At 58.0% G+C, this 26,973-nt stretch overlaps 1 protein-coding gene and 2 long non-coding RNA genes across 7 annotated transcripts; 2 read left to right on the top strand and 1 right to left on the bottom strand.

Moving 5' to 3' along the window:
- The first annotated feature begins 224 nt into the window (after positions 1–224).
- Positions 225–24,334, top strand: TEAD3 (TEA domain transcription factor 3). Of its 5 annotated transcripts, XM_030465416.1 has the most exons (14): positions 226–356; positions 12,146–12,399; positions 15,555–15,619; positions 17,583–17,645; positions 17,777–17,839; positions 20,103–20,114; positions 20,458–20,595; positions 20,814–20,857; positions 20,961–21,022; positions 21,352–21,485; positions 22,210–22,383; positions 22,535–22,675; positions 22,879–23,031; positions 24,186–24,334. In XM_030465416.1, the coding sequence occupies exons 2-14, from the start codon at positions 12,264–12,266 to the stop codon at positions 24,297–24,299; spliced, it is 1,299 nt and encodes a 432-aa protein (XP_030321276.1). In that variant the 5' UTR covers positions 226–356; positions 12,146–12,263; the 3' UTR covers positions 24,300–24,334. The 5 variants fall into 5 exon arrangements, with proteins under 5 accessions (XP_030321277.1, XP_030321276.1, XP_030321275.1 ...); XM_030465417.1 differs by lacking the exon at positions 17,777–17,839 and having other exon boundaries at positions 225–356; XM_030465415.1 differs by lacking the exons at positions 226–356; positions 22,879–23,031 and having other exon boundaries at positions 12,167–12,399; positions 24,186–24,320.
- Positions 7,408–25,544, bottom strand: LOC115599706. Its single transcript, XR_003988568.1, has 3 exons — positions 25,456–25,544; positions 7,833–7,835; positions 7,408–7,422 (listed from the first exon to the last, which is right to left on the bottom strand). It is a non-coding gene; the product is annotated as an uncharacterized LOC115599706 (long non-coding RNA).
- LOC115599707 lies at positions 24,442–26,933 on the top strand. The gene is made up of 2 exons (XR_003988569.1): positions 24,442–26,046; positions 26,111–26,933. It is a non-coding gene; the product is annotated as an uncharacterized LOC115599707 (long non-coding RNA).
- The last annotated feature ends 40 nt before the right edge of the window (positions 26,934–26,973 follow it).

Genomic DNA, 26,973 nt, shown 5'->3' with positions numbered 1-26,973 from the left:
GGAGGGCAGGACAGAGGGAATCGGGCAAGAGGGACGGAAGGAGGCAGGACAGAGGGAAAAAGGGAAAGAGGAGGAATAGGGCAGGAGGAGGGAAGGGGGCGGTCCGGGAGGAGGGAGGAGAGCAGCGGGAGGGTCGGCCCGGCCCCGCCGCCTCCTGATTGACTCCCAACTTTCTGCTCCTCCCTTGCATAAACTTTCCCGTCCCTGCGCCTGGCTCCGTGCGCGGACCCGGGAGCCCGCCGTGCTCCCCGCATTCCTGCCGCCCTCCCCGGCCCGGCCCCGGTCCCGGTCCGGTCGTGGTCCGGTCCCGGTCCCGGCACCCGCGGCCGGCCCAGCCCCTCCGAAGCACGGAGCAGGTAAGAACTCTCTGGGAAGAGCCTCCCAACCCCCCCCCTTCCTCCTCCTCCTCCTCCTCTTTTTCCTCCTCCTCCTTCTCCTCCTTCCTCCCGGCCCGTAGCCTTCACCCAACCCCGCTGGATGGTGGGGGGCGGCGGGGTCGCACCCACCTCCCTCTTCCTCCAGTGTGTGTGTCCCCCCGGGGGGCTTCCCTCCGACAGTCCCCCATGTGTGTCTGTGTGTGTGGGGGGGCACAGCTGGGGGGGGGTTCCCAAACTGTCTCCCAATCCCCGCACCCTCCCCAGGCCCCCAGGCTCCCGCCCCGTCGATGCCGCGCTGCCCCCACCCCCCTCCGTCTTCCCCCCCCTCAGGCGCATCCCCGGGCTATAGGGTTACAAAGGGGCCTTGTGTACGGTATGGCCCATACGTCGGGAGCAGGGAGGCTCCAGGCGTTATAGAAAGCGATAAACCGGCCCAGCCGCCTCCCTGCCCCGCCAGAACAAACCCCCCCCCCCCTTCCCCTTCGCCCTGGGGGGGGGGGGGAAAGGTGGGTCGGGTGGTCCCGGGTGGGGTGTGTGTGTCCACACGCGTGTCACGTTACATGTGTGTCACACGCATGTAGGGGATGACCATGGGCTGAGTGTGTGCGAAACACTTTGTGCCTCGTCATAGGGGTGCATTGCTAGCGAGGCGGCAATTAGATGTCTAATTTCCAGCAGTGTGTCATCTTTATTATTATTGTTATTATTATTATTAATTTATTTTTGCACCCTCCTTGGGTTTGGGGTTGTTTTGTTTCCCTCTTAACTCCCCCTCCCCTCCCCTTGTTGGAAAGGAAAATAAAGCCAAACCCTCACAGTGCCGCCCCGCCTCCGCCCCCCGAAACTCCTCAGGCCCTGTGAACGCCTTTGGCCTGTACCAGCTGAGGTAAAAAAAACGCCTATTTTGAGGAAAAACAGCTGGAAATGGTACTGGAGGCCCTGCAGCCCCCATTGCCTTTGGGCGGTGGGCAGGGGAAGAAGGCGAGGGCAGGGATTTGGGGTGTTTTTTTTTGTGTTTTGGGGGAGCTGGGCCAGGCGACGGTCGCCCCGCCGAAGCGATAATCTCCGGTGTCAGGCGCGCTGGGGTATTTTGGGCTCCGGCGTCCTCTGTCCCCTCCTATCGCTTTACCCCGTGTGGGTACGTGCACGCCGTGAGTCAGGGCTTTGGCACTGCCTGGGGGGGCCCTGCCACCCCCTGCCCTGGTTTTTGAGGTGCTCAGGTGGAGGTTTGAGGGGTTGACAGGGTAATGATGTTGTTCCCCCCCTACACACTGTATGAACCCGCCATGGTGCCCCTGGGGTGGCCCCGAAGTCCTTCCCCCTGCTTGGCTTTTGGGGTGGGTGATGGGGGTGGGTTGTGTCCTCATGGGAAGAGGGTCCGTGAAGAGGATGAGGGGTGAGGGCTCCTCAAGGTCACCCAACAGCAAAGCTGAGGGAGAAATGGGTGGTGGGGCTGGGACCTTGGTGGTGGGGTGAGTGATGGTCACTATGGCACAGCCCAAGTGACGTTTCCATCACTTCCCCAACTGGAGAGGACAGACATGAGTGTCCCGTTGGGACAAGGCACTGTATTTGGCCCTTTTTGGGTTTGCAGGGCTGTCATTCCCATGGGAAGGGGCTGCGGATGCATGTGGGGTGAGCAGCCCCCCACCCCTCCCAGCTGGGTGACATGGTGGGGTACAATGTCCCCATCCTCTGGGGACCTCGTGGACCCAGCTTTCTCTCCAGGTGGGCACAGGGCTGGCACCACAAACAAAACAAAAATAACCCTTGAAAAGTAGCAGACTCCGGTATTTTAAGGACCCTCATCCCGAATGGGGCAACTGCGGCATCAGGACTGAGCTTGGAGTGGGGAGATGCTTCAAGAGGGGCATTTTGGGGAGCAAACTGAACCCTCCAGCAGCCATCCCACCTCTAACACCCCCTTTCTGCAAAGCAAAACCCCCTTCCAGCGTCCACATGTGTCAGTAAAAGGGCTTTACCTCCACTCCCCACGACATACGGTCACTCTTTATCACGCTACCAGCCAGAGCATCTTCTTTTAATCACCGTTTAATCCCCATCTTGCCACCACCAAGCGGGTTGGGACGTGAGTCCCGGTGGCCCTGACATCGTGTGAGCAGGTCAGGGCTCTGGGGAGGTGGGGGTGGCCGTGGTAATCAGCTGTAATTAATGTATTAAAAAGCGAGTAACCGCGCTGCTCCCGTCAAAACACGCAGCAAGCACGAGGCTGGTGGCAGGTTGAGCCTGGTGGTTGGAAAGCAGGGAATGGGCAATTTGGGCTGTTTGTAGGGAAATCTATGTGCTTTCTTGCCTTAGTACCCCTTCTGCTGTTCAGGGAGCAGAGGATGGAGGAGAAAGAATGGAGAAGAGGCTGCCAAGTAAGGGTGCTGATGGGGTTTGCGAGGCAAGAGTCATCCCCAGGGCTCTTTGTGGGGTTGGGATCCATCACTGGGTGCTGTCCAAAAAATGTCCCATCTCTAGGAGCTTCTCTCTTGACTGCAGTCACAAGGGGCTGGTGGGGACTGCAGTGGTCTTTGCACCGCCGTGGGCTCTGCTAGTAGGTGGGATATAACCAAATAACTTGGATTTTGGAAGCTCCCCTCCGTGGGGGATTTACTGGGCTATGTTCAGAGCTTCTCAGCTGCCCATCCAAAATCTTATTTGGGGTCAGTAGCCAGGACAGGAGTCTTCTAGGGACCAAGAGCCTGCTGGGGCTGGGTGGCCAAGCCCGGGCACCTGAGTCTTGCGGTCGGACAGGCACCTGAAGCGCGTGGGTGGTTTGCTATTGCCACTGTCACGTGGCCAGCTTATGAAATGTTTTTTTGGAGGGAGGAAGGTAATGATGGGGTGAGCCGGCGGGGCACGCGGCAGGAGCCGTTTCCAACCACCCCCCCTTCTTCTCTCTCCGCGATAACGCGCGTCCGGATCTTGCGGCGGGTCTGGACACGCCGCTACAGCTCCCGGTTGCTTTGGTTTTCCCCCAGCTGTGAAATGAGAGCGAGGGGCCCCGGCAAAACCTCCTCCTCGTGTGCCAGAACCCTGAGGGATTAAGGGGGGTCGTATAGTGCTGGGGTGCCATTTTGGGTTTTGTGTAGCTCAGGTGGCTGAGCCCTTGGGAGCTGACAGGCCGTGAACCTCATGGTCTCATCCCTAGGGTGGCAGCTGTGGGATGGTGTTTGCAGAGGGCTGTGTTGGCACAGGAGGTGGGATCCTGGGGGTGAAGTGTCTGGGCTGTCCAGCGAAGCTTGTCCCCTCACCTGGTCCCAAATGGATGGTGTCCCCAGTGTCCCCCGTTGGGTGCCATGAAGCGACAGCAGCATTGAAACCCACCACGCACACTGCTGCCACCCAGCTGGCACTGGCTGTGGCATGAAATGTGCCAGGTCTCAGCAAGCCCACCCGGAGCTCACTCTGGCCAGCAGCGTGGAAGGTGACTTCAGGGCTGATCTTCACCCTGTAAGAAATGTAAGGCCAGGAATGCTTGCTCGCAGGTAGCTCGGGATGGCGAGTGAGATGCGAGCGATGGAGGGAGTTGGTTTATCCCCCTTCCCCCCTTCCTGCTGAGGGGGGAACTGTGTGGAACCCGGAGCGTGTGTTGGCAGAGCTCCCCCGGCCCCGGGGGGTGGCCAGGAATGGGCCAGCAGAGCTGCAGCTAATTTTAGGAGGTGGGCAGAGCCTCGCCGGGAGCAGCCAGCTGGAGGGATGGGTCGGGTTGTGCCGCGGTGCCCATGAGCATCGAGAGCCAGGGGTCAGGGAGGTGGCCCCACATCTGTATCGTGGGGACAAGCCATGCCACCCCCAGCTCCTGTAGGGCTGATGGGCATGACAACACGAACGGGGACGGTGCCCCAGCCTCCTGCTTCGCATTACCCAGGACGCGGTTGATCCCGGCGTTGCTCCGTGCCTCAGTTTCCCCCACACCCGTCTGGCCGGCGCTGATCCCCGGCGGGGTGCGATGGAAGCGGGTGGGTTGGCCGGGCTGGGGGATCCTCGCCTGGGAGCGCCAAGCCTTATTATTTCCCCACGACTGTCTCCTCCTCGCTCCTCGTAAAATTAGATCCAGCTGTTCACAATAGCCACTAACTTCTCTCCGGAAGATGTTCAAAGTTTACAGACGCGGAGCGGCGTGCGTGGAGGATGGGCTGCCGTTCCATGCCAGCTCCTCGCCGCCCCGCCCTCCCCCAGAGGCAGTCAGCTCCTGCCTTTTCCCCTCTCTTTTTTCCCCCTTTCCCCCCCCTTCCACCACCCCAACCCCCTCTCCAGCTTAGGCAATTCGGGTTTAGGAAAAAGCACACCCGCCCGCAGGCACGCGAGCCCCCGACCCCAGCGAGCGTCGGGTTTTTATTAGCAGGAAGATCCGGGCGATTCCTAGAGCAGGAGCAAAGATTTTGGGGCAAGACCCTGAGTTCTCCCTCCCCGGCTTCTCGTTCCCCTGTTTGCAAGGTGCTGCCTTGGTGCCGCTCTTGGTGCTCGCTGGTGCCTCGACTCATCTGTGACATGGTTTGAGCTCTTGCTCTTCTGTTCAGTGGGCACCGTGCCCTGCTCACCACCTTGCCCAAGTGGCATCATAAATTCAGGGTTCAGCTCTGATGTTCAGGGCATCAGAGTACCTGGCGGGGGGCTTGCTTGCCGTGCCAGGCTCTCCAGCTCTTTTTTCCTTTACCAAGAATTACTGCCTTCGTGTATTTTTAGCAACTTTCCTCCCTGAGGATTCCAGAGCAATTTTTCAATCCGTTGGAGCAGGAGTCGCTGTGCCCAATTCCAGCCCTGGGTTGGTGGGGCAGAGCGAGGTGCTGGGAGAGGAGATGTTCTGCCATGGATTCCCTGCTTGGCATGCACACCCAAAAAATGGAGCTAAACTGAAATATCCCTTCCTGGAACAGCTGCTCCATGTGGTTCCTACGGAGCAATGCCGGCATCCCCGAACTCCCTGAGCTCAACACAGGGGAGAGGGTGGCCAAGTGACAACTCTGTGTCACTCAGCTCTATGGCAGCCAGGGGTGTCTCCAGAATGGTGATGCCTGGCAGCCCCCCACCAGCTCCAGGTGCCTGGGTGGGGGTCAGTTCTCATCCCCCCCCCCAACCTTGCTGGGTTTCTCCTCCTGCGTGCCGTGGCACGGGCAGCGGGTGCAGCTGCTCCCCGGGCAGGGTTGGTTTCATGAGGTGGATGTGACGGGGGGTGGGTGTGAAATGCACTGCAGCCTTCCTCCTCTTCTTCCTTCTCTCCAGTCCCCCCGGAAGAGTTTTTCCCTGGCCCTGCTGCAGTGGCACAAAATGGGGGCAGCAGCACCCGAAAGTCCTCCCTGGAGGGATTTGTCCCCCCAGGAGAGGGTCTGAGGGCTGGCAGGGTCTCTCTGACACCTGGCCCTAGGCTCCCCCAGGGCTTTCCTAACCACAGGGATCTTTGGCTTCCCCGTGGGACAAGTGGTCCCTAGGGCCAGGGGACATAGTGGCCACCTCGAGCTCATTTGGCTGGTCAGTGGGAGACATCCCAGGCAAAGCGATGGAGAAAAGCAAAGTCAGCGGTCCCCAGGGTGCTGTGCCCTGGCACTGGATGTGACACAGGCCAGCGACGCTGGAGGTGTCACGGGGTGGCCATGGGGGTGGCCCATCCCCAGCAGGCTAACTCCAACCCTGTTGTTTCCATCCAACTCGTTTCATAATGCAGAGAGCAATTAATGCTGCAAAAAGCTTTCTATTTACGCGCTGCTGGGTGAAACGCCCCGTCCTGCCTGGGCAGGGCGGCCCTAATTGGGCCAGGGAGGGAAGCAGGGTTACGGTGTCCCTCTGTCCCCTGCCCTCAGGTCTTGGGACCTGGAGGCTTGAGCAAAACTGGCTCAGATTCTCCAGCAGCCGAAACCCAGCTCTGCCAGGGCCAGAGGAAGAGGAGGGTGGAGATGGAGGCTTTGGTTTGCACACCCACGGTTCTGCCGTTAGGAGGGAGCATCTCGTGCTGTGCCCTGGGATCTACTCGGTCCCTTCCTTCCTCCCTGCCCAAATTTTATCTGGAAATCAAACCACTCAAGTTCCCCTCTTGCTTGCCTGTGGGCTTTCGGGATGGGGCACTGAGCGTCCCTTGGCCTAATGCTGCATGGAGTGATAGGATGAGGGGGAATGGTTATAACATAGGGGAGATTGAAATGAGAATTTAGGAAGAAAATCTTAGGTGTGAGGGTGCTGAGCCCCTGGGTGCCCCCAGAAGCTGTGGCTGCCCCATCCCTGGCGGTGTTGAAGGTTGGATGGGGCTTGGAGCAACCTGGGCTGGTGGGAGGTGTCCCTGCCCATGGCAGGGGTGGCACTGGATGAGCTTTAAGGTCCCTTCCCACCCAAATGATGAGCTTTAAGGTCCCTTCCCACCCAAACCAGTCTGGGGTTCTGGGATTCTGTGACGAGCCCAATCCCTACTGGGGGCTCAGGGTGTCACTGGGAGCTGGTGGGACCCTCTGGCTGTGGGGGTCTTGGCTGGAGCAGAGGAGTATGTGCCTGGGGTGGCCCTGGCAGTTCTGTGGACCCCGGTGGGATGCTGCCACGTGGCCTCCTGTGGTTTCCCTGCTCCGATTGCTTCCTGAGCTGCCCGCCAAGCCGGAAGGGACAGGAAGCGATAGAGGGGAGGAAATGAGCTGGGCTGTCTCTCAGGGGAGCCGGGCGGGTGCACGGGGGGCTCTCCCACCACTCAGGTCCCCGAGCCCTGTGCTGGGGGTCCCTTTGGGGAGGAAGAGGTGCAAACCTGGGTGAGAGGGAGCAGGCTGGCTGCCATCCCTTCCTTCCCAGTCCGGGGAATCCCTCACCGCAGCCTGAGAGCTTCTTGGAAGAGGAGCACGATGTAAACAAACCTTCCACCGCCCTCCCCGCCAAGCCCCGTCTTGCTCGGCCGCTGCTGCCTGCCCTGATGGGGCCTGGATGTCCCCAAGACAGCCATGTGCAAACCAGGACAGTGTCGCCTGGGTAGAGTTTGGGGCAGGATGTTCCCAAAGGGTCTCTGGGAGAGCTGCTTGGGATACAGGGCTGCTGGAAGAGGTGCTTGGCCATCTCAAGGGAAGTGCTGTAGGGTCATGCCTGGCAGAGCTGTGTCAGGGCTTGGTGGATGGTGCTGGGGACATCAGGAGATGGGACAGGATCTTTCCCTGGGTGTGTTGTGGCCTTGCTGGGGTCTCCTGGAGCCCCAAGGCTTTTGGTTTTCCTTCGAAGGTTTTCCTTTGGTTTTCCTTTCCTCTGGAGCTGGTGTCTGTGTCCATGGTGTTGGCAGCCTTTGTCTTGGCCGTGTCCAGCTGTGTGACAGGGTGTGCAGAGGTGGCAGAGGGGACACTGTCCCCAGCCAGCACTCCATGGCCTGAAGTGAGTAGCACGTTAATGACCCCTGCCCAAAATGAGGAGCACATTAGTGACTCCTGCCCCCCAAAATGAGCACATTAATGAAGGCCTTTGCCTGCCTGTGTTGGACCCCCCAGCCACGCTCTTGCTGAGCTCTGATGTTCTGAGGATGGGGGGCACAGGGAGGAGCTGGGGTGCCTGGGAGCCTCATCTTTGGGGTTTACCTGTTTGGGGTCATGCAGAGCCAGCTGTGTGATGGAGTGGCCCACTCAATGTCCCTGGGGACCTCGCTTGTATGCTCAGCACTAGGACAGAATGGGGGCTGCTGCCCCCCATCCCCTGGGTGCAGGTGCCACTGATTGCGAGTGATGGGGAGGGGTGACAGTGGCCTGGCGTGTCCCTCCGATGGGGCTGTGCTGGTGTGAGGCTGAGCACCCTCGTTGTGCTGTGCCTGGGCTTGTCAGTGAACTTTTTGTCCTTATGCACCTGGGGGTCTGGGTGCAGGGGGGGAGGAAGGGAGGAAGGGCTGGATTGCTCCTGGCCCCTGCTTTAGGAAGACAGGATGGAGCCAGGATACAGCCAGACCTCCCCCTTGCAGAGTCTGCTCATCCCCAAACGTGTCCCCAACACCATGGGGATTGTCCCGTGGGTCCTGGTGCTGCCCTGCTGTGGGTCAGGGGAGCCCTGGTAAGGAGAGGACCTGGGGGTGTTCTGCCCCATTACCTTTTACACCCCAGTGTGTCAGCACTCTGCTCCAGGTCCCCATGTTGCAGCAGGTGCCAGAACCTACATCCCCTGTGTTTTGGGGGGGACCCTGTGGCAATAGCCACCCCCCCTCCAAGTTTGCAGAGGGTGAGAGAGCAGCAGCCTGAGAGCCATCTCCAAGGACAGCAACACTGTTGGTGGCCATGGGACCAGCTGGAAAGGTGGCCAAGCCAGCAAGGAACACAGTGGGAGGGACTGGTCCCTGTGCTGTGACACTGGCTGGTGTGGCAGGGTGCTCGGGTGAGCATTGGGGTGATCCTGGTTCCTGCCTGAGCTCCTTGGTGCAGCTGGGACACAGAGGTTTGGTCCATGCCATGATGGGGATGGGTACCACCCCATGGCAGGAGCTTTGTGGGGCTGGCAGCCACCTCATGTCATGGCCCCAGAGCCCTGGGCTCCAAGCAACAATGTCCCTGTGCTCCCAGCCCTTGGCCTCTCCCCTGCACACTCCCAGCCTGATCCCTGTCTCTGCTGGTTGCACTGGTCCCAGCAGCACCCTGCTCCAGAGCTCAGCAAGCCCCCTGCTCCTTCTCTGCTCCCTGCACACTCTGCCAGGGCTGAGCTCCTCCATCCCGTGGGAACACCGTGCCCAGCACGGCCTTGGCCTTGCAGGGAGATAAGGGCTGTCCTGGCAGCATCCTCCCCTTCCCACTGCAGACACCCATCTTGCATCCACTGGGGACTCTGTGTGGGTGCAGCCCCCCTCCAGCACCCTCTAAAGCCTTGGGCTGGTGTGTGGCACCCTGTGAAGGCAGAGGGATGCAGGGTCCCTCTTGGCATGGGTGCCAGTTGGCATCCTGCTGGAGGATGGGTATCCCAATGAAGGATGAGTATCCCAACATGGGGGGCACATCCACATGGAGGAGGGGTATTCAGTGGGTGGGGAGCATCCCTGTGGAGAACAAGTATCCCCAATATCCCGGTTATGTGGGGGACATCCCCATGAAGGATGAGAACTGCAAGATGGGAGGAATATGCCCGTGGAGGGCAAGTATCCCAATGTGGGGGGAACATCCCCACTATGTCCTGGGGTTCCCAAACCCCTCAGAGATGGCTGTGCCATGGGGAGGGGGCTTCTCCCCATAACTCCCGGGGTGCAGCTGGGAGGCAGGAGCTGGTGACATATTTTCTGGCAGGTCCAGTCCCCTCCCTGCCCGGGGCAGGTCTGGCCAGCAGTGGGTCCGCAGGCCGGCCAGCCGTGCCGGTTTTCTAATTGCTGGTGGTGTTTTGTAAGGGTTGGGTGGAGCGGGGCTCTGGGCCGGGCTTTGCGTCACCGCGGTGCCTTGCACCCTCCCTCCAGGAAATCCAGAGTCTGGGCTTGGCCAAGAGCAGGTTGGGTGCAGGAGGAGGAGGAGGAGGAGGTGCTTCCTCACACCTTGGCCGGAGCCCCGGCATCTCCCTCCCTCCTCTCCCGGCTTCCCCAAAAAGCTGGGCTGGGGTTTTCCTGCCGGAGGGGGTGGGGGGATGACACCCGGAGAGGTGGGAGGGGGACGGGGACATTGGTCATGTTGCGTGTTCCAGGGTCCTGCCAGCCCTATAGATTTGCTCTCAGCCCTATAACTTTGTCCTTGGCCCTATAGCTTTGCCTTTGGCCCCAAAGCTTGGCCCAAAAGCACCCCTCCCAGGTCCCAGGGGTCCCGAGGCTGAAGTCCCCTGAGCTGCCACAGTGTCGTTGTGGGGTCAGGGGCTGCTCTGGGGCTCCAGGGGTCTGGGACTGCAGGGTCTTGGGCTGCTGTGGTGCAATCTGGGGGGTCTCTGGTTTCCCCAATATTTTGGGGTCCACTATGGGGGTCTGGGGCTGCCGTGGTGCAGCCATGTGGCCCTGCTGCACTCACTGGGATGGGGGGGTGGGGGACTTATCCTGGTGTTGTCCCCCCTCTCCTGTCCCTTACACCCTGCTTGGTGTGGACAGTGCATCTCTCTGGGGTCCCCTGGAGCACCCTGGTTCCAAGCCACAACTGGGGTGCAACAAGACTTGGGGTGCCATGGGACGCAGGGTGTTGCAGGACCTGGGGTCCCATGGGAGTCAGGATGCTGTGGGACTTGAGGGTGCCATGGGACTTGGGGTGCTGTGAGGCTCACTCAGGGTCTTGTGGGACTGAGGGTGCTATGGGACTTGGGGTGCTGTGAGGCTCAGGGTCTTGTGGGACTGAGGGTGCTATGGGACTTGGGGTGCCTTGGCACTGGGGGTGATGCCACAGGACTTAGGGTGCCACAAGCCTCAGGGTGCTGTGGAGCTCAGGGTGCTGTGAGACTCGGTGTTGTGGGACTTGGGGTGCCTTGGGACTCGGGGTGTTATGGGACTCAGGGTACCTTGGGACTCAGGGTGCTGTGGGACTCGGGGTGCTGTGGGACTCGGGGTGCTGTGGGACTCAGGGTGCTGTGGGATTTAGGGTGCTGTGGGATTTAGGTGCTGTGGGACTCGGGGTGCTGTGGGACTCAGGGTGCTGTGGGATTTAGGGTGCTGTGGGACTTGGGGTGCTGTGGGCCTGTCTGTCCCCGCTGCTGCCATCTCTCCTTGGCTGTGGCTCGATCCTACAATCCAGTTCTCCTTATTTGGCCACAGTGCTCGGCAAAGAGGGGGAGCGACAGGCGGGAGGGGGGGGGGACACGGCAGTGGGCAGGGGCGGGCGGTGGGGGACTGGAGGGGCTGACATCACATCAGAGTGAGGGAGAGAGAGGGATGGGGAGTGGGGAAGTTTCTTTTTTTTTATAAAAGGGAAAAAAAAAAGCCCCAAAGAAAAAACCAACAACAACAACAACAAAAATCCTGAACAAAAAAAAACCCAAAAAAAAACCCCAAAAAAACACAAAACCCCAAACAAAACCAAACCCAGAACCCAAAACAAACCCAAAAAAACAAACCCCAAAAAACCAAGCCAGGCCTCACAGTGCTGGAGCCAGCAGCGAGCTGCTGCAGTTCCTTTAAAAGGAGATGTCTGTGCTGGAGACCTTTGTACACTCCCAGCTCGTCCGGGAAGTGTGGAGCAGGAGACACCTCCACGCTCCCAAACATGTTATTGCAAAACACTGCACTGAGAGCTGGGCAAAGGGAGGAGGAGGAAGAGGAGGAGGGCTGAAGGCTCCTCGACATGGTACCCCAGCTGGGGAGCACCCAAGGTCCTGGCTGAGCATCCTCAGGGCCTCTCCTAATGCCCAGGGTAGGGCTGCTGGAGGGTTCTGGCCACCTGGTTCCCATTAGCAGGGTCTGGCTTGGAGCCGCCCAACATCTCCCATCAAATCCCAGCTCTGCCTTTGCCAGGCATGGGGATTTTTTTTTTTTTTTTTTTTTTTTTTTTTTTGAGGGTTTTGGGGCTGGGTGTAGGGTCAGGGCTCACGGGGTGCTGCTGCCCTGCCCCAAGGTGTCACCCATAGGCACCGTGTGCCCCCGAGCTCCTCGTATGGAGAATGCAGCATCCTGGCTGATTCCTTCCCCAGCTTTATTTGAGTGAACCCTGGGTGGTCACCTGCAGCTTGGATTTGGGGATACCCCTGAAAACGTTGGCTCTGTCCCCAGGGAAAGCCCCTTTGTGTCTGTCACCCCACACCGGGATGCTGCCCGCAGCCCCAGCTGCAAGCAGGGACGGGGCCAGCACCGGGGACAGACCCAGGACCGGGGTGTCTCCTGCAGGCTTGGATCCCCCAGCGAGGTTCTCCAGGTGTGATGAGTGTCCCCTCTGTCCCCTCAGGTTGTTGCGTGTCCGTGGGGGCTCGGGGTCGGAGCCCAGAGCAGCCACCACCATAGCGTCCAACAGCTGGAACAGCAGCGGCAGCCCCGGGGAGGGGCGGGAAGATGGCCAGGACAGCATGGACAAGAGTCTGGACAATGATGCCGAGGGTGTGTGGAGTCCAGACATCGAGCAGAGCTTCCAGGAGGCTCTGGCAATCTACCCCCCCTGCGGCCGGAGGAAAATCATCCTCTCGGATGAAGGGAAGATGTACGGTGAGTGCTGGGGGGGCATGGGGACAGCACCTCCTTTTAGAGGAACTTAGGGGGATGGGATGAGGGGGGAATGGCTGTGAACTGGAAGAGGGGAGGGTTAGATGAGAGCTTAGGTAGAAATTCTTTGGGGTGAGGGTGCTGAGCCCCTGGGTGCCCCCAGAAGCTGTGGCTGCCCCATCCCTGGCAGTGTTGAAGGTTGGATGGGGCTTGGAGCACCCTGCCCATGACAGGGGTGGCTTTAGGTCCCTTCTAACCCAAACCTGTCTGAGAGTCACTTATCCTGGAGCTGGACCGGGGAGGTGGCAGTGACCCATGTCCCCTCCCTCTGCTCTGGCTCTCCCTCCCTCTCCCTCCCTCTTTCTGCCCTGCTGGACCAACAGGTTTGGTGAAGTTGTCAGGCAGGGAGCAGGAGCAGGCAGGGAGGGGGAGCACAGGGCCAGCACCAACCCTCCTGCTCCCCTCTGCTTCCACATCCCTCCCCAAACCTTCCCCAACCCAATCCAGTGGTGGGGAGCACCTGCTGGGGACAGTCACCTGCCCACCCCAAGCCACCAGCACCTGGGTTGGATTTTGGTGACTTGGTCACTAGGAGCAGGGCTGGGTGACCCCACTGCTGTGATGAGTTTTGGCAGGGTCTCAGCCCATCTCCCAAAACACCTCTGTCCTGTCAGCTCTCTGCAATGAGGAAGATGAGGAGGGATGATGCAGGTGGGGGGTGATGCTAGCATGGGGTGCCACCAAAGAGTGGTGGAAGAGTCCCCATCCCTTCTGGGGGTAGGGACTCTCCCCTCCTTCCTTCCTTCCATCTCCCATGATGTCACCCCCAGGGCTGGTGACCTCAGAGCTGGAGATGCCACTTCACCATGAGGAACCAGGGCTGGTGGCCTTCATCCCCAGCCTCCAAGACACAATCCCTCCTGGGATGTCACCCTCACCAGCCACGGCTCAACCAAAGAGCCCGAGACATTACAGTGACCACCATGCCACTGTCCCCATCCTCACACAGTCTCCTGGTGCCACCCCACTTGCCAGCCCCCCTATCCTGGGGTGTCTGCTGGGCTGGGGGGGGGGAGCAGAGGGCTTCCCAAGCGGGTGCTTTTTTTGGATTTCTCCCGGAATAGCTGAAGTGCCGCCGGGAGCCTGGCCCTGCCGAGCCCTGACCGGTTTTTCCAGCCTTTCGGAGACATCTGGCAGCTGCTTAAAGAGGCAGTGGGGCCCCCCCTCACCTTTCATCTCCCCCCACCCTCCCCACAGGGACCCCCAGATGGTGGTGCCGAGCCCCCCAGGACAGCTGGAGGCACAGGAGATGCCACCACCCAACATTAAGGTGTATGGATGCTCTCCACACCTCCAACTCCCCCCCCCCCCCCCCCCGACTTGATTTATTTTTTTGGGATGTCCCATGGGGTGTCCATGGCCACCCTGTGCCCCACTGGTGCCACCAGTGCGGGGGTGGCCAAGGGACGTGTGTCCCAAGAGCAGGTGGGAGCTGGGATGGGCACGATATGTATCTGTCCCCCCCCCCTTTCCCAGTCCTTCCCCCCCCCCCAACTCGCTGCCCGCCGGGTTATTTTTAACCCAGCCTGTCCAACTGGTTCACGTGGTGGTGTCAGGGGAGAGGAATTTGGGGAATGTGGTAATTTGGAGGAGGACGTGCCCTCTGGGAGGGAATGGCACGGGCCTGGGTGAATCACAGGGAGAGAGGGACACAGGGGACAGGGACAGCCACCAGGGGCAAGGTGGGATGGGTGCAGGAGGTGCTGGGCTGGCACTGCCCCACTGGGGTGCACCAAGGTACCTGCAGTTATTTCCCATAGTTATTTCCAATATATTTCCCCCTCTATTTCCCCCCCATGATTCCCCCCCCATATTTTTTCACCCCATATTTCCCCCCATAGTTTTCACCCCATATTTCCCCCCATATTTCTCCCCCCTTATTTTTTGCCCTGTATTTTACCCCCATATTTTGCCCCCATATTTGCCCCCCTTATTTTTTCCCCCATATTAACTCCCGACATTCTTTCCCTATATTTATTTTTCATATTTATTTCCCAAGGGGGAAAATAAAGGAGGGAATATGGGGAGCACCAGGACAAGATTTGAGAGCTGGATGTGGAAAGGGGGAGGATGCTGTGCCCCCAGCCCTAGTGTCCCCTCAGCCCTCACCCTTTGGAAGCCCCATTTTGGTGTGACCACCATCTCACCTGGCCCTAAGGGATACCCTTGGCCACCTGGTTCATTAAGTGCTAACGAGGCTGGAGAGGTGGCAGCCTGGCTCTTTTTGGGGTGCTGTGCTGGCTGTCCCCATTTCCAAGGATGCCACCAACCACCATCTGCCTGACACCAAGGCACAACCATCCCCAGGCACCACCTGGCCCTGTCTGTCCCTCTGTGTCCCCCCCCTCCTTGCCAAGGAGCTCCCAGTTGCTCCAAGGCTGGGAAGGGTGGAAGAAGAGAGGGGGGGGGGAGGCGGGATATTTTTTTTTAAGAGTTTTTTTTTTTTTTCTAGAGCCCAAACCCTCTCCAAGGGCATTTTGACAAGTTCCAACCATGACCATCTGGTCCATTAAAATAAATCTGGCGTGCCTGGCCGCCCCCGTGTGCGGGGGGTGCAGCAGTGGGGGGGCCGGGGCTGGGGTTGGGAGAAGAAAGCTCCCAGCTGCTCTGACGTTTGAAGGGAGATTGGCCACAGCTGGCCTCTAAAATGTGGCGCAAAAGCAAACTTCTGCTTTGAATTAAACCCAGGACGTTAGGAAATACTGGTGGAAAGGCCAGCACGGCTTGGGAGGGGGAGCTGGGGGAGACCCCCGTGGGGAAAGGGGGTTGGTGGGGTCCCCTGTGGGGGGCTCCAGCTGGGATGGCTTTTAGCAGGGGTCTGTAGTTGCTCAGCACTGTGGTGGGGGGGGGCCCTGAAGCTCCCCATGAGGTGGGGACCACAAGGTGGGTCCTGCTGGGGGGGGGGGGCTGTCAAATTCCATGTCTTCTTGGGCCACCCTGATGTCTCCAGGGATTGGACCACGGCAGCACCATCTTCTGGCAATCCCTCATTAAGGCTCAGCAGCATCAGGTTGGGCTGGGGGGCCCTTTTGGGGGTGATGCCCCCATTTCCTCTCCCCCTTTTCCCTGGGGCTGACCCCCCCTGGCTCTGTCTCCAGGTCGGAACGAACTGATCGCTCGGTACATCAAACTGCGGACGGGGAAGACACGGACAAGGAAGCAGGTGAGGCCATGGCTCTGGGTTCCCTCTCTTTGGGGGAGTGGGAAAGGGGGGGGCCAGGTAAGCCCAGGGGGTCCAGCAGCGTCGCAATCCTCTGTGTCCCCTCCTGGAGCCACTGGCATCAGCAGGACCCCCCCCTCCTCTTGGGGGAGCTTCATCTGTGAGCACAAACATCCCTGGGGATGCTCGATTCAGGGATGTGCTAGAATTTGGGGGATGGGGGCATGCAGCATCCAGCCCCCCCTTCCCTGCCCAGCTAGGGTCACCCTGTGGATGGCAGGAGCTGTTGGAAGCTCCATCCAAGCAGCTCATGCATCTCTCTTTGCTGCTTCTCCTGGATCTGGGGAGCGTTCCCACCTCGTGCTGGGTTTTATGTTGTTTGTGCCAGACCCCAAGGTGAAGGCACCCCAAGAACCTGGCAGCGAGCTGTCCCTGTCCCCATGGGGGGACAGTGCTAGTCCTAGAGGGGTCAGAGGTACCACTGAGCCCCACAGGAGGTTGGATGCAGGCAGGGAGCAGGCAGTGCCTCCCCCTTGTGCCTGCAGAAAGTGTGGGCAGGGTCACATCCATCCCAGCTCTGAGCCCTTGCTGCACCCTCCTGGCTAAGACCCAAATTGTCTAAAGACCCAACTGCTGCAGCCCTCGATGTGACATGTCCCTTTGTCACCTTTCCAGTGGCCCTTCCCTCCAGGTCCTGCCTGTCCTGGCAGAGCAAGTGGCTGGGGTTGCTGGGGAGAGGGTGCCTGTCCCACCACAGGGTGACAGATGGTTTTGGGATACAGGGACACTTGTGCTGGGGCTGCCCTGTGCCATGAATCCCTGCAGGGACACTGGTGCCCACGCACTGATGGGGGTGACATCCCACCAGAACTGATGCTGGAGGGAAGAGCACCAGGGTCTGGCCACCGTCTGTGTTCAAACCAGTGCTGACTGGGGCTTTAAAGCCTTAACTGGACCTCCCCAGGCCCCCCCTTCATGGGGGCAAGGATGTGGTGCTGGGTGAAAAGGATGTTCCAGGAAGGGGGAGCTGGGAAAGGTACAGGGGAGAGTGGATGTGGCATTGTCCCCTCTGTACAGTCATGTTCTGGACAGCCTGGTGCTGGTTGAAGAAGGAGCTCACCAAAATCATCCCTGGTGGGTGTAGGAACCCCCACTCTGCCTGCAGGGACCCCCCCACCTCAGCCATGCTGCATCTTTCCTGCCTGTACTCCTTTTCTCACCTTTCCCACCTGGAAAATCAGCAGCAGCCCAGGGGGAGGGTCAGTCCTTCCTGAACCACCCTTGGGACCAGCAGTCCTGCTGCAGCCCCCCATGGGGTAACCCAGGACCCCCAAACCCAAAGGGCTGTATTCTCAGCACTGTGTGCAGGCAGCAGCTCCTTGCACTTGCAGGCACCAGGGGTTCCTGTCTGTCCCTCTGGGAAGCCCAAGGAGATGGGAAACCCAGACAGAGGCTTCACAGAAATGTTCTGGTTGAAAAAGATGCTAATGAGAGGTGGTCCCTGCCTCTGGCAGGGGGGGTTGGAAGAAGATGATCTTTATGGTCCCTTTCAAACCATGCCATGATTCAGTGAAGACCTTTGGGATCATTGGGTCCAACCATTAACCCAACTCTGCTGAGTCCATGGCCCTCAGCACCACATCTCCACAGCCACCTCCAGGGATGGGGATTCCACCACCTCCTTCCTTCATCCCAAGAAGCTTCACCCCGAATGGGGCAGCATCAATTCAGCATCAACCATCCCAAGCTTTATGCTCCATCCCCTCCCAATAATTTTCCTCCTTCCAGCTCACAGCAGGCTCAGGACCCTCAGCACCTCCAGGAGCATCACCCCTTCCCTTTTTTTTTTCCTCCCTTTCCTCGTGGGGGACAACATCCCACCCAACCAGGGCCGGGCCGGGGGAAACCTTATCTTCACATATATCATCTTTGTATTTTCCTTTCCGAACGGCGTGGTGGGCACCAGGTGTCCAGCCACATCCAGGTTCTAGCTCGGAAGAAGGTGCGGGAGTACCAGGTTGGCATCAAGGTACGTTGGGGCCCTCGCCCAGGTGGCCGCGGCGGTGTCTCTGTGAGCATGGGCAGCCCCTCTCCTTCCTCCTCCTTTCCTCTGGTTGACGGCTCTGCTGTTCCCCCTCTCCTTCTGCTCTCTCTCTGCAGGTCTCTAGCCACTTGCAGGTTCTTGCCCGGCGGAAATCTCGTGAGATTCAGTCCAAGCTGAAGGTACGCGTGTCCCCTCCCTGGTGTCCCCGACCCCGACCCCACCCTGGCCTTGCTGACGACTAACGTGCTCGGCTCTGCCATGTGCTGCTTGCTTTCCTCTCTTTTTTCTGATTTTATTTTATATTTTTTTGTCCTGATGGTTTGGTTTGGTTTGGTTTTTTTTTTTTCCCTTGCCCCTCCCTCAGCTCCTGGGATCAGATGGTTTTTAGGGGATGGCCACAGAGAAGGTGGGGACACCAGAGCCTGCCTCTCTTTCCCAGGCACCCTCCTTTCACCCTAATTCACCATAATTTGGGTGCCAAATCCCCTCCCTTCACCCAAGGAAGGACTCACCCATGGGGAAACAGGGGTTTTAACCCTCCCCCCATGACACACAAGGGCTGCTCCCTCTTTGAGGGCCATCAGGGGTTCACCCAGGAGGGGAAGGACCCCCCCAGACAGCCAGTGAGGCAAAGTGAGGTTGATGAAAAGGGTGCCCCAAAAAGTTCAGGTGGTTGCAAGTCTGCTCCCCGCCCCCCCCTAGCTGAGACCTGGCTCCACTCGTGACAGGTGCCAGAGGGATGTGGGCAGAAGCAAAGGGGTCCCAGGGGTCCCTGGAGGCTGCCAGTCCAGCAGCTTGGCACACACCAGGGTCCTGGTGGCACCTGAGGGACGTGGGTGGCAGTGGGTCCAGATGGGGCCATGCTGCCAGGAGGGGACACAGTGGTCCAGAGCAGGGGACATGGTGGCACCAGAGCAGCCCATGGTTCCAGGGGCCAAGAGAGCTGAGCAAGGAAAATCTGGATCATCCTCTCTTTTCTGGTTGGCTTTTCTTTTTCTTTCTTTCCTTCTTTCCTTCCTTCCTTCCTCCTCACTGGAGCCCAACTAACCCTTCTCTAACTGCTCCCCAGCTCCGTGGCGGAGAAGGGGGAGGATGATGATGGTGGGAAGAGGATGGGAGGCATGGGCAGGACTTGGGGCATCACCAAAGGACCAAGTCCTGCTCAGGTGGGACCCACACAGCACAAAGGTGGGGGACAGAGTGGTCCCCACTGTGAGACCACCCTCTGGGGACAGCTGGCTTCCCACACAGGATACTCCTGGGTAATCCCTGCCCTGTGATACCAGGAAGCATCTCCATAGGCAGATCCAGGGGGGACATGCTAAGGGTATGGGAGCCCAGAAGACCTTTGAGTCCCCACTTCAGTGACCTCAAGGTCCCCAAAGCATCACCAGGTCCCCGTATCCCCCATCCTGAGTGTTCTATCCAAGCCTCTGTCACTGGGGCTGGCAGCAGGGGACATGGTCAGAGCTTGCCATAGGTGCCACCATCACAGCTGGCAGAGGCATTTTAGGCTCCAAAGCTTTGAGGAGCTCTGGTTCATGTTGCCTAGAAGGCCACCAAGCCATGCCCTTCAGCAGGGACCCTGATGCCCCACGAGCAGGGTGCCAGGAGGGTGCTGGCAGAAGCCAGGAGAGGGCACCCGAACTATTTTGGGAACATTCAGGCTTGGACATCTTAAACCCAGCTCTCAAACCTGAGAAGGGCAGACAGGAATGGAGGGGGGTGGGGTGAGCAGCAAGATCAGCAACAGCAGAAGCCTTTGCACCAAAAAAAAAAAAAAAAATTAATGAAATTAAGTTTTAAAAAGGCTTTCTGGGGGAGTTGAGGGGGGGGGGGGGGAAAGAAACGATCCCAAGGCTCTGGGGCTGGAGTTTGATGTCTGTGGCTGTGCTTTCCATCTCCAGACACAAATGTCCCACCTTGGAGTCTCCCCCCAAGCTCCTGCTGTGCCTTCCAGAGCAAAAGGGAAAAGGAAAAATAGTTTGTCTCCTGTATAAATGCAGATATGGCACAGGGGGGTGTGCTGGGGTCTTTCCTTGTGGTGCTGAACTTGGGGTGTTGGTGCCAAAGAGCTGGGAGCAGGGCAGGAGCTGTTGGTGCTTCCTCCCTATGCCCTGGTTGGGGGCCCCCAGGGGGTTGTAAAGGCTTTATAGGATATTGAAGGCTGGAAAAGATATTTAAAAGCCAACAAAAGTGTGGGCCTGGCTCACCACAACAGGCCCCTGAAATAGCAGGGGACTTTGGCATCCCATTCCTAGTGTGGGATTAACTCCGGGCATCGATGCCCAACATGAGAATCCTCCAAGGACCACCTGGGTCAAGGGGTTGGCTCCCCAAATCCAGCTGCTGTGACAAGCTGTGTGGAGGGGGAACACACAGTGTCTGTGGGCTCCCACCATGCTCTAACCTTTTTCTTTTTCCCTTTTTTTTTGCGGACAGGCCATGAACTTGGTAAGTTGGAGTCTATGTTTGTGATGCCTTTCACTCCCCGATGCCTTTTGCCCCCTCCCACGGAGGAGTTAAACCCCTTCGTGTCCCCAGGGGGGAGTGGGGACACCTTCCAGACCTGGCAGCTCCTGCCCAGGAGACATTTGCCAAGGTTAAAGCATTAATTAAAATGGGTGCATTTGCATGGGGGGGGGACATGGGTCATCCCCACCCTGGTTCCTCAGGTCCAGGACCAGCTCCAAGCTTTGCAAAACCTGCTGAGCATGCTCAGATGGGTGTGGGGATGCCTCGATCTGCCCATGTAACCCTCTTTTTCCCTCTTTCCCCCCCCCCCACTTCCTTCCAGGACCAGGTCTCCAAGGATAAGGCTCTGCAGAGCATGGCATCCATGTCCTCCGCGCAGATCGTCTCAGCCAGCGTCCTGCAGAACAAGCTCAGCCCCCCCCCTCCTCTTCCTCAGGCTGTCTTCTCTGCTGCCCCCAGGGTGAGGACAGCCCCACACCCCCCAGACAGGGGGTCACATGAGGGATCCCCCACACACGAGCTGCACAGGGTCTGGGGGGATGCTCCTGGCCCCGGTGGCCACGCACAGGGGGGGCTCTGGGGGCTCCCTGTAGTTTGCAGTGGGTGGGGAGGGGGATGTTTATTTAGGAGGGGGGTGTTCAGAAGCCACTGACTCTTCCCTGTGATGTTTCCCCCCAGTTTTGGAGTGGGCCTATCCCAGGACAGCCTGGACCCTCTCAGGAGTAAGTACCAGACCCCTCCCCTGTGCCACACAGGACCCCCCCCTCTCCCTTGGGGCTGTGGTGGCCCAGGCTCGTTAACCTAACGATGCTCTTTGTTTTCTAGCATTAAACCATTTGCACAACCAGCTTACCCCATCCAGCCACCCATGCCTCCATCACTAGCCAGTAAGTCCTCTCCTTGCTCCTTGGATCCCACCCTTTCCCCTCTCCAAGATCCTCTTTGTCCCCACCTCCCGACCCACAGTGCCACCTGCCTGTGGTCCCCTCCCCAGCCTTCAAACCTTGGTTTAAACCCTCTCAAAAGCCCCATGGTGATCAGGACCCCACTTTATGTCCTCCCCCCACCATCACTTTACACCCAGCAGTGGGACATCCCACGGGGTGGCCCAAAAAAATATGGAAACACCACCCCACCCCCCACCCTCCCCACCTTATGGTGGTGCAGGGGCTCACCCCAGCTCATGGCTGTCCCCACCATGTGTCCCTTTGCCCAGGTTATGAGCCCTTGGCTCCTCTCCCACCAACTGCCTCGGCCGTGCCGGTCTGGCAGGACCGAACCATCGCCTCCTCCAAGCTCCGGCTCCTGGAGTACTCGGCCTTCATGGAAGTGCCACGGGACGCCGAAACGGTAACGCTCCCCTCCCTGTCCCCACTGCCCACCTGGGATGGGGCCCATCCTGGTGCTTGGTGGCATCTTCTTGTCACTTGGAGAGGGTCCAGAGGAGGTCCCGGACATGCTGCTGGAGCAGCTCTGAAGCCAGGCTGAGAGACTTGGGGGTGTTCAGCCTGGAGAAGAGAAGAAAAGGTTCTGGAGACACCTTCGAGCACCTTCCAGTGCCTGAAGGGGCTCCAGGAAAGCTGGGGAGGGACTTGGGACAAGGGCCTGGAGGGATGGGGTGAGGGGGAATGGGTTAAAACTGGAAGAGGGGAGATTGAGATATTGGAAAGAAATTCTTTGGGGTGAGGGTGCTGAGCCCCAGGGTGCCCCCAGAAGCTGTGGCTGCCCCATCCCTGGCAGTGTTGAAGGTTGAATGGGGCTTGGAGCACCCTGGGCTGGTGGGAGGTGTCCCTGCCCATGGCAGGGGGTTGGCACTGGGTGAGCTTTAAGGTCCTTTCAAACCCAAACCAGTCTGGGGTTCTGTGACTCTGCAACTCCCCCTGTATCCCATCCAGCTCCATCCCCTCTTTGCAGGACAAAGCAGACATGGAGAGCCTCCTCTCCCCAGAGAATGTGAACCATGGCAGGGGGTTGGGACTGGATGAGCTTTAAGGTCCCATCCCACTCAAACCAGTCTGGGGTTCTGGGATCCACCTGACCTCTCATTTTAATGTTTCCTCCCCGGTCCTTACAGTACAGCAAACACCTCTTTGTGCACATTGGCCAGACCAACCCCTCGTACAGTGACCCACTGCTGGAGGCTGTGGACATCCGCCAGATCTATGACAAGTTCCCCGAGAAGAAAGGGGGCCTCAAGGAGCTCTATGAGCGTGGGCCCCAGAACTCCTTCTTCCTCGTCAAATTTTGGGTATGGTGCTGGGAAAGGGGAGGATGGGGAAGGGTTGTTCTTGATCCCTGAGCTCACTGCAGCTCCCATAAGCTGTTTTGCCCCATTTCCATGGAGACCTGGGTGTGGTGGTACCTAATGGGATCATCTCCCCCTGCACTCATCTTTCCAGGCGGATCTCAACAGCACGATCCAGGACGGGCCAGGGACTTTCTATGGTGTCAGCAGCCAGTACAGCAGTGCAGAGAACATGACCATCACGGTCTCCACCAAGGTGTGCTCCTTTGGGAAGCAAGTCGTGGAGAAGGTGGAGGTGAGTCCCACACCTTGCTACATCGGGAAGGGGTTGGGAATCAGGTGTCGGGATGGAGAAAGCCCCAGAGCCGGGTGTAGGACAACACATCTGTGTGCCTGTGTGTGGGTGGAGAGGAGAGGACATCTCGACCATGTCTTGGTTGTCCACCACGGTGTTTTGTCCCCCCGGGGGGTGGCTGCTCACTGGGCTGTGCCCCACAGACGGAGTACGCGCGGCTGGAGAACGGCCGCTTCGTCTACCGCATCCACCGCTCTCCCATGTGCGAGTACATGATCAACTTCATCCACAAACTCAAGCACCTCCCGGAGAAGTACATGATGAACAGTGTCCTGGAGAATTTCACCATCCTGCAGGTACCTCCCTGTGCTTTCCAGTGTGTTTCCCAGCCTGGTACATTGGGTCCCTTCCTGTGCTTCGCCCACCCGCAAAACTGGGGAGCGGATTTTTGGTGGGGTGATGAAATGTCCTGTGCCTAAGATCATGAAACAAGCCCTCCCCCCCCCAAAAAAAAAATGGGCAGCAGGTTTTTGCTGGTGAAAATAAAATGGCTGGGCCTGAGCCTGAGGTCTGTTGACCTCCCCAATTGAGAGGCAGCAAATATTTCATGGTGGAACTAAACAGGATGTGCCTGAGCCCATGAGTCCCTCTCTCTTCCCCCCCCCAAAAAAAAGAAATAAAACCTGGGTAGGAAATTTTTGGTGGTGCAGATTTAAATTGCCTGTGTCTGAGCCCGTGAAACCCTGCACAAATTGGGTTGGAATTTGGTGGTGTGAATAAAGTGCCTCTACCTGAGGCCATGCAACCCCCCCTGAATTACAGGGAGCAAAACTTGATGGTGCAAATCAAGTGGCAACCCTTTGGAAGTGAGGAGCAGGTTTTTGGTGGTGCAAAGTGGCTGTGCCTGAGCCTCTGCAACCCCCCCAGTGAAGAAGTAGCAAATTTTTTCATGGTGTATCTAAAGGGGCTGTTCCTGAGCCCTTTAAACCTCCCCTAAAAAAAAAGGGGTAGGAGATTTTTGGTGGTGCAATTAAATTGGCCATGCAGGCCCCTAAAACTGGGTAGCAGTTTTGTGGTGGTGCAAACACCAAGTGGCTGTGCCTAAGCCTCTGCAGCCACTGACTGAGTTGCAAGAGCCAAACTGAGTGGTTGTGTGGGAGCCTCTGCAAACCCCCCAGATATCAGGTAGCAGATTTTTGGTGATGCAATTAAATTGGCTGTGTCTGAGTCCATGAAACCCCACAAGAAAAATCAGGCAGGGAATTTCGGGTGGTACAAATGAAGTGGCTGTGCCAGAGCCCCTGCAAATCTCTCCAATAAAACATAGCATTTTTTTTTTTAGTGGTGTGATTAAAGAGGCTGTACCCCAGCCCGTGCAACCCCCTAAAAACTGGGTTGCACATTTTTCAGGGTGCAATTAGGCTGCACCTAAGCCTGTAGAAACCCCCCCCCCCAAATGTCACCATCTCCCCATGGGGCCCCTCCTGACCCTCTCTCTGCTCTGCCCCAGGTTGTTACAAACAGGGACACCCAGGAGACCTTGCTCTGCATTGCCTTCGTCTTCGAGGTCTCCACCAGCGAACACGGCGCCCAACACCACGTCTACAAGTTGGTCAAGGACTAGGGGGGCCCTTGGGGACAGGCAGGGGCCTGGGGGGCAGGGGAGGGAGGGGGCCGTGGAGAAAAAGCCACTCGTGTCCGTTGCCTGGTGAGAAGTCATTTGAAGAGAGGAGGAGGAGGAGGAGGAGGAGGAGGAGGAGGAGGAGGAGGAGGAGGAAGAAAAAACAATAGCCAAACAAAAAGACTGACTTGCCATCGTGCCATCGCAGATGTTTTCTACTTAGGAAGAGGTTGTTTGTTTTTTTTTTTTTCTTTTCTTTTTTTTTTAAATAAATAAAAAAGAAAAAAAAAAAAAAAAAGAATGGGAAAAGAAGAGTAGGGAGAAAGGAAACTCACATCTGGTGCTGGATGGGGAGAGAGCAGCTCTTGGTGTTGCTGGTGAAGGTTGGGAGCCCACTGTGCAGCGGGACAGCGGAGCAGAGATTCCTCTTTTCACCCCCTCACTGGGATCTGGTCCTGGTTCTGGTTCTGGGTTCTGGTCCCAAGCAGATAAAAGTGAGCATGGCCAGGCTGGAGGACATTGTATGACCTGGTATTGGCATGGCAGTGGGCGTGCTGCCCAGCAGAGCCTGGCATGGCAGGTGGCAGCAGGGACATGAGGACAGTCAGGAGCAGAGGGACAGGGGGACACTTCCATCTCCCCAGGTACTGACACCTGGGGTGATTCTTCATGCCTGGCTGGGGCTGAAGGTGGGAGGGCATCAACGATGCAAACTTTTGGGTTTTTTTTCTCTTTTCTCCCCTCCCACCCTCCTGTGCTGTTGACCAGAGGAGGTGATGCAGCTGAGTTTGGGTCAGAGCCATGCAGGAGAAGGTGGGAGCTGGCTCATGGAGGGAAGGTTTGGGGATGTCCCCATCTCCCCAGGGTTGCTCTCAACCAGTTGGTTGTTTTTCTATGGTGATTGCATCCCCTGAGCTCTGCATCTGCTTCAGGGGTTGCACTTGGGGTGGTGGCCCAAGCTAAACGTGCCCCCCCTGTGGTCACTTGGATGAGAGACAGGACAGGGGGGGTGGATTTGCCTGATTTACTTTGCATATGAACATTTTCCTTTTTTTCTTTTTTTTTTTTTTCTTGTTTTTTCGCCTTTTTTGCCTTTTTTTTCTCTGTTGACTGTTCTGGTTTCAGCTGCTCCCTGCAGCCACTCCAGCCTGGATCCCACGGGGAGGGGCTGGTTGGGGGAGAAGGAGCTTGTGCAATGCAGGGCCAGGCTGCCAGTGGGCAGAGCTGGGAACAGAGGACAGGAAGGACACCAGGACAGGGGATTGGCTTTACTTGGAGGCATTTTTGCAGCCCACAATAAGCCATGGCAGCATGACCAGTCCCCAGGCAAGGGCAGAGCCTGGGGAGAGCATCCCCAGGGAGCAGGAGAGGACACGGTGGGGACAGAGGTTGGGTTTTGGGTTGGTGGCACTGAGCAGGGTGTCGGGGACAATGAGCCCAAGGTGGGCAGGTTTAGCTGGGTTTTCCATGCTGGAGGGGGAGGGAGTGAAGGGAGCAGGAGGTCCAGAGGGCAGGAGCCATTAGAAGGGTGCTGGATGGGGGGGACTTGGTGGTTCAGACTCGGTGCTGCTGGGGATGGAGGAGCAGGAACAGCCCCAAAGCTCAGGGAAGGGCCTTGGTTGTCATTATGATGCCATGGGTGTCCTGTGAGGAATGGGGACTTTGGGAAAAGCCACCTGTTCCTTTGGAACTGGACAGAACCACCCTGGTACTTCACCTGGTGAGGATGTGGTGGATGAGATGGATGGAGGTGGCCAAGAGGATGAGAGGGGTGGCCAAGAGGATAGATGGTGGTGGCCACAGGGATGGTGGAGGTGGCCAAGAGGATGAGAGGGGGTGGCCAAGAGGATAGGTGGTGGTGGCCACAGGGATGGTGGAAGTGGTCACAGGAATGGATGGAGGTGGCTGTGGCAAGCAGGGGGTGGCTGGAGCAGGGGGTAAAGAGAAGGAAAAATCCAGGGCAAGGCACAAGCACCTCCCCCCAGGGCTGTGCCAAGTCCTCATATGTAGCATTTTGTTTGTTTGTTTGTTGTTCTGTGGTTCTCTTTGCTTCCTTTTGTTGTGCTCAAACTGATCTCAAACTCTGGGAATGAAAACTCCAAAGTTTCCCACCAGGACCTGCAGGCATTCCCTGCTCCTGCCCCACTGGGGACAAAGCTCTTGGTTAACTGGACTGGTTGGTGCCTCCATCCTTCCATCCCTGGATCCCACCTGGGGTGCCCACCCACTGCCCCCACACATGCTGGTCCCTGATGGGCCCCGTTGGGATTTATCCACAATCCCAGAGATGCTTTCTCAATGCCCCCCCAGCCCCCCCCAGCCCCTCCGTTCTCCTCCAGTGTATTTATGAATTTCACATGAAGTACTGTTTTATTTTTTTAAAGACTTTGTAAAGCTTACCAGGGTTACAATCACCATTTTTAGAGCTGTGTCAAGTCCACAATGTTAAAAATCCTTTTTTTTTTTTAATGTATTATATTTTTTGTGTAATTTTTTTTTTAATCCAGCTGTGATGGGTTGTATCATATATTTGTTGTGTTTACTGTATCTGTCCAACCTCAAGGAAAGGAGACTGTGGAGCTCCACAAAAACTACAGTCTGCTGAAAAGAGAAAACCATTAAAATTATTTGTTCATGTGTTGGCTCAAGTGCTTCAGAAGTAGATAGATAGAAAGAC

Source organism: Calypte anna, chromosome 26 (genome assembly GCF_003957555.1).
Source record: "Calypte anna isolate BGI_N300 chromosome 26, bCalAnn1_v1.p, whole genome shotgun sequence".
In the NCBI taxonomy this organism is placed as follows: domain Eukaryota; kingdom Metazoa; phylum Chordata; class Aves; order Apodiformes; family Trochilidae; genus Calypte; species Calypte anna.
The sequence above is the reverse complement of the archived record's forward strand: the minus strand, read 5'-3'. Positions and strand labels throughout refer to the sequence as shown.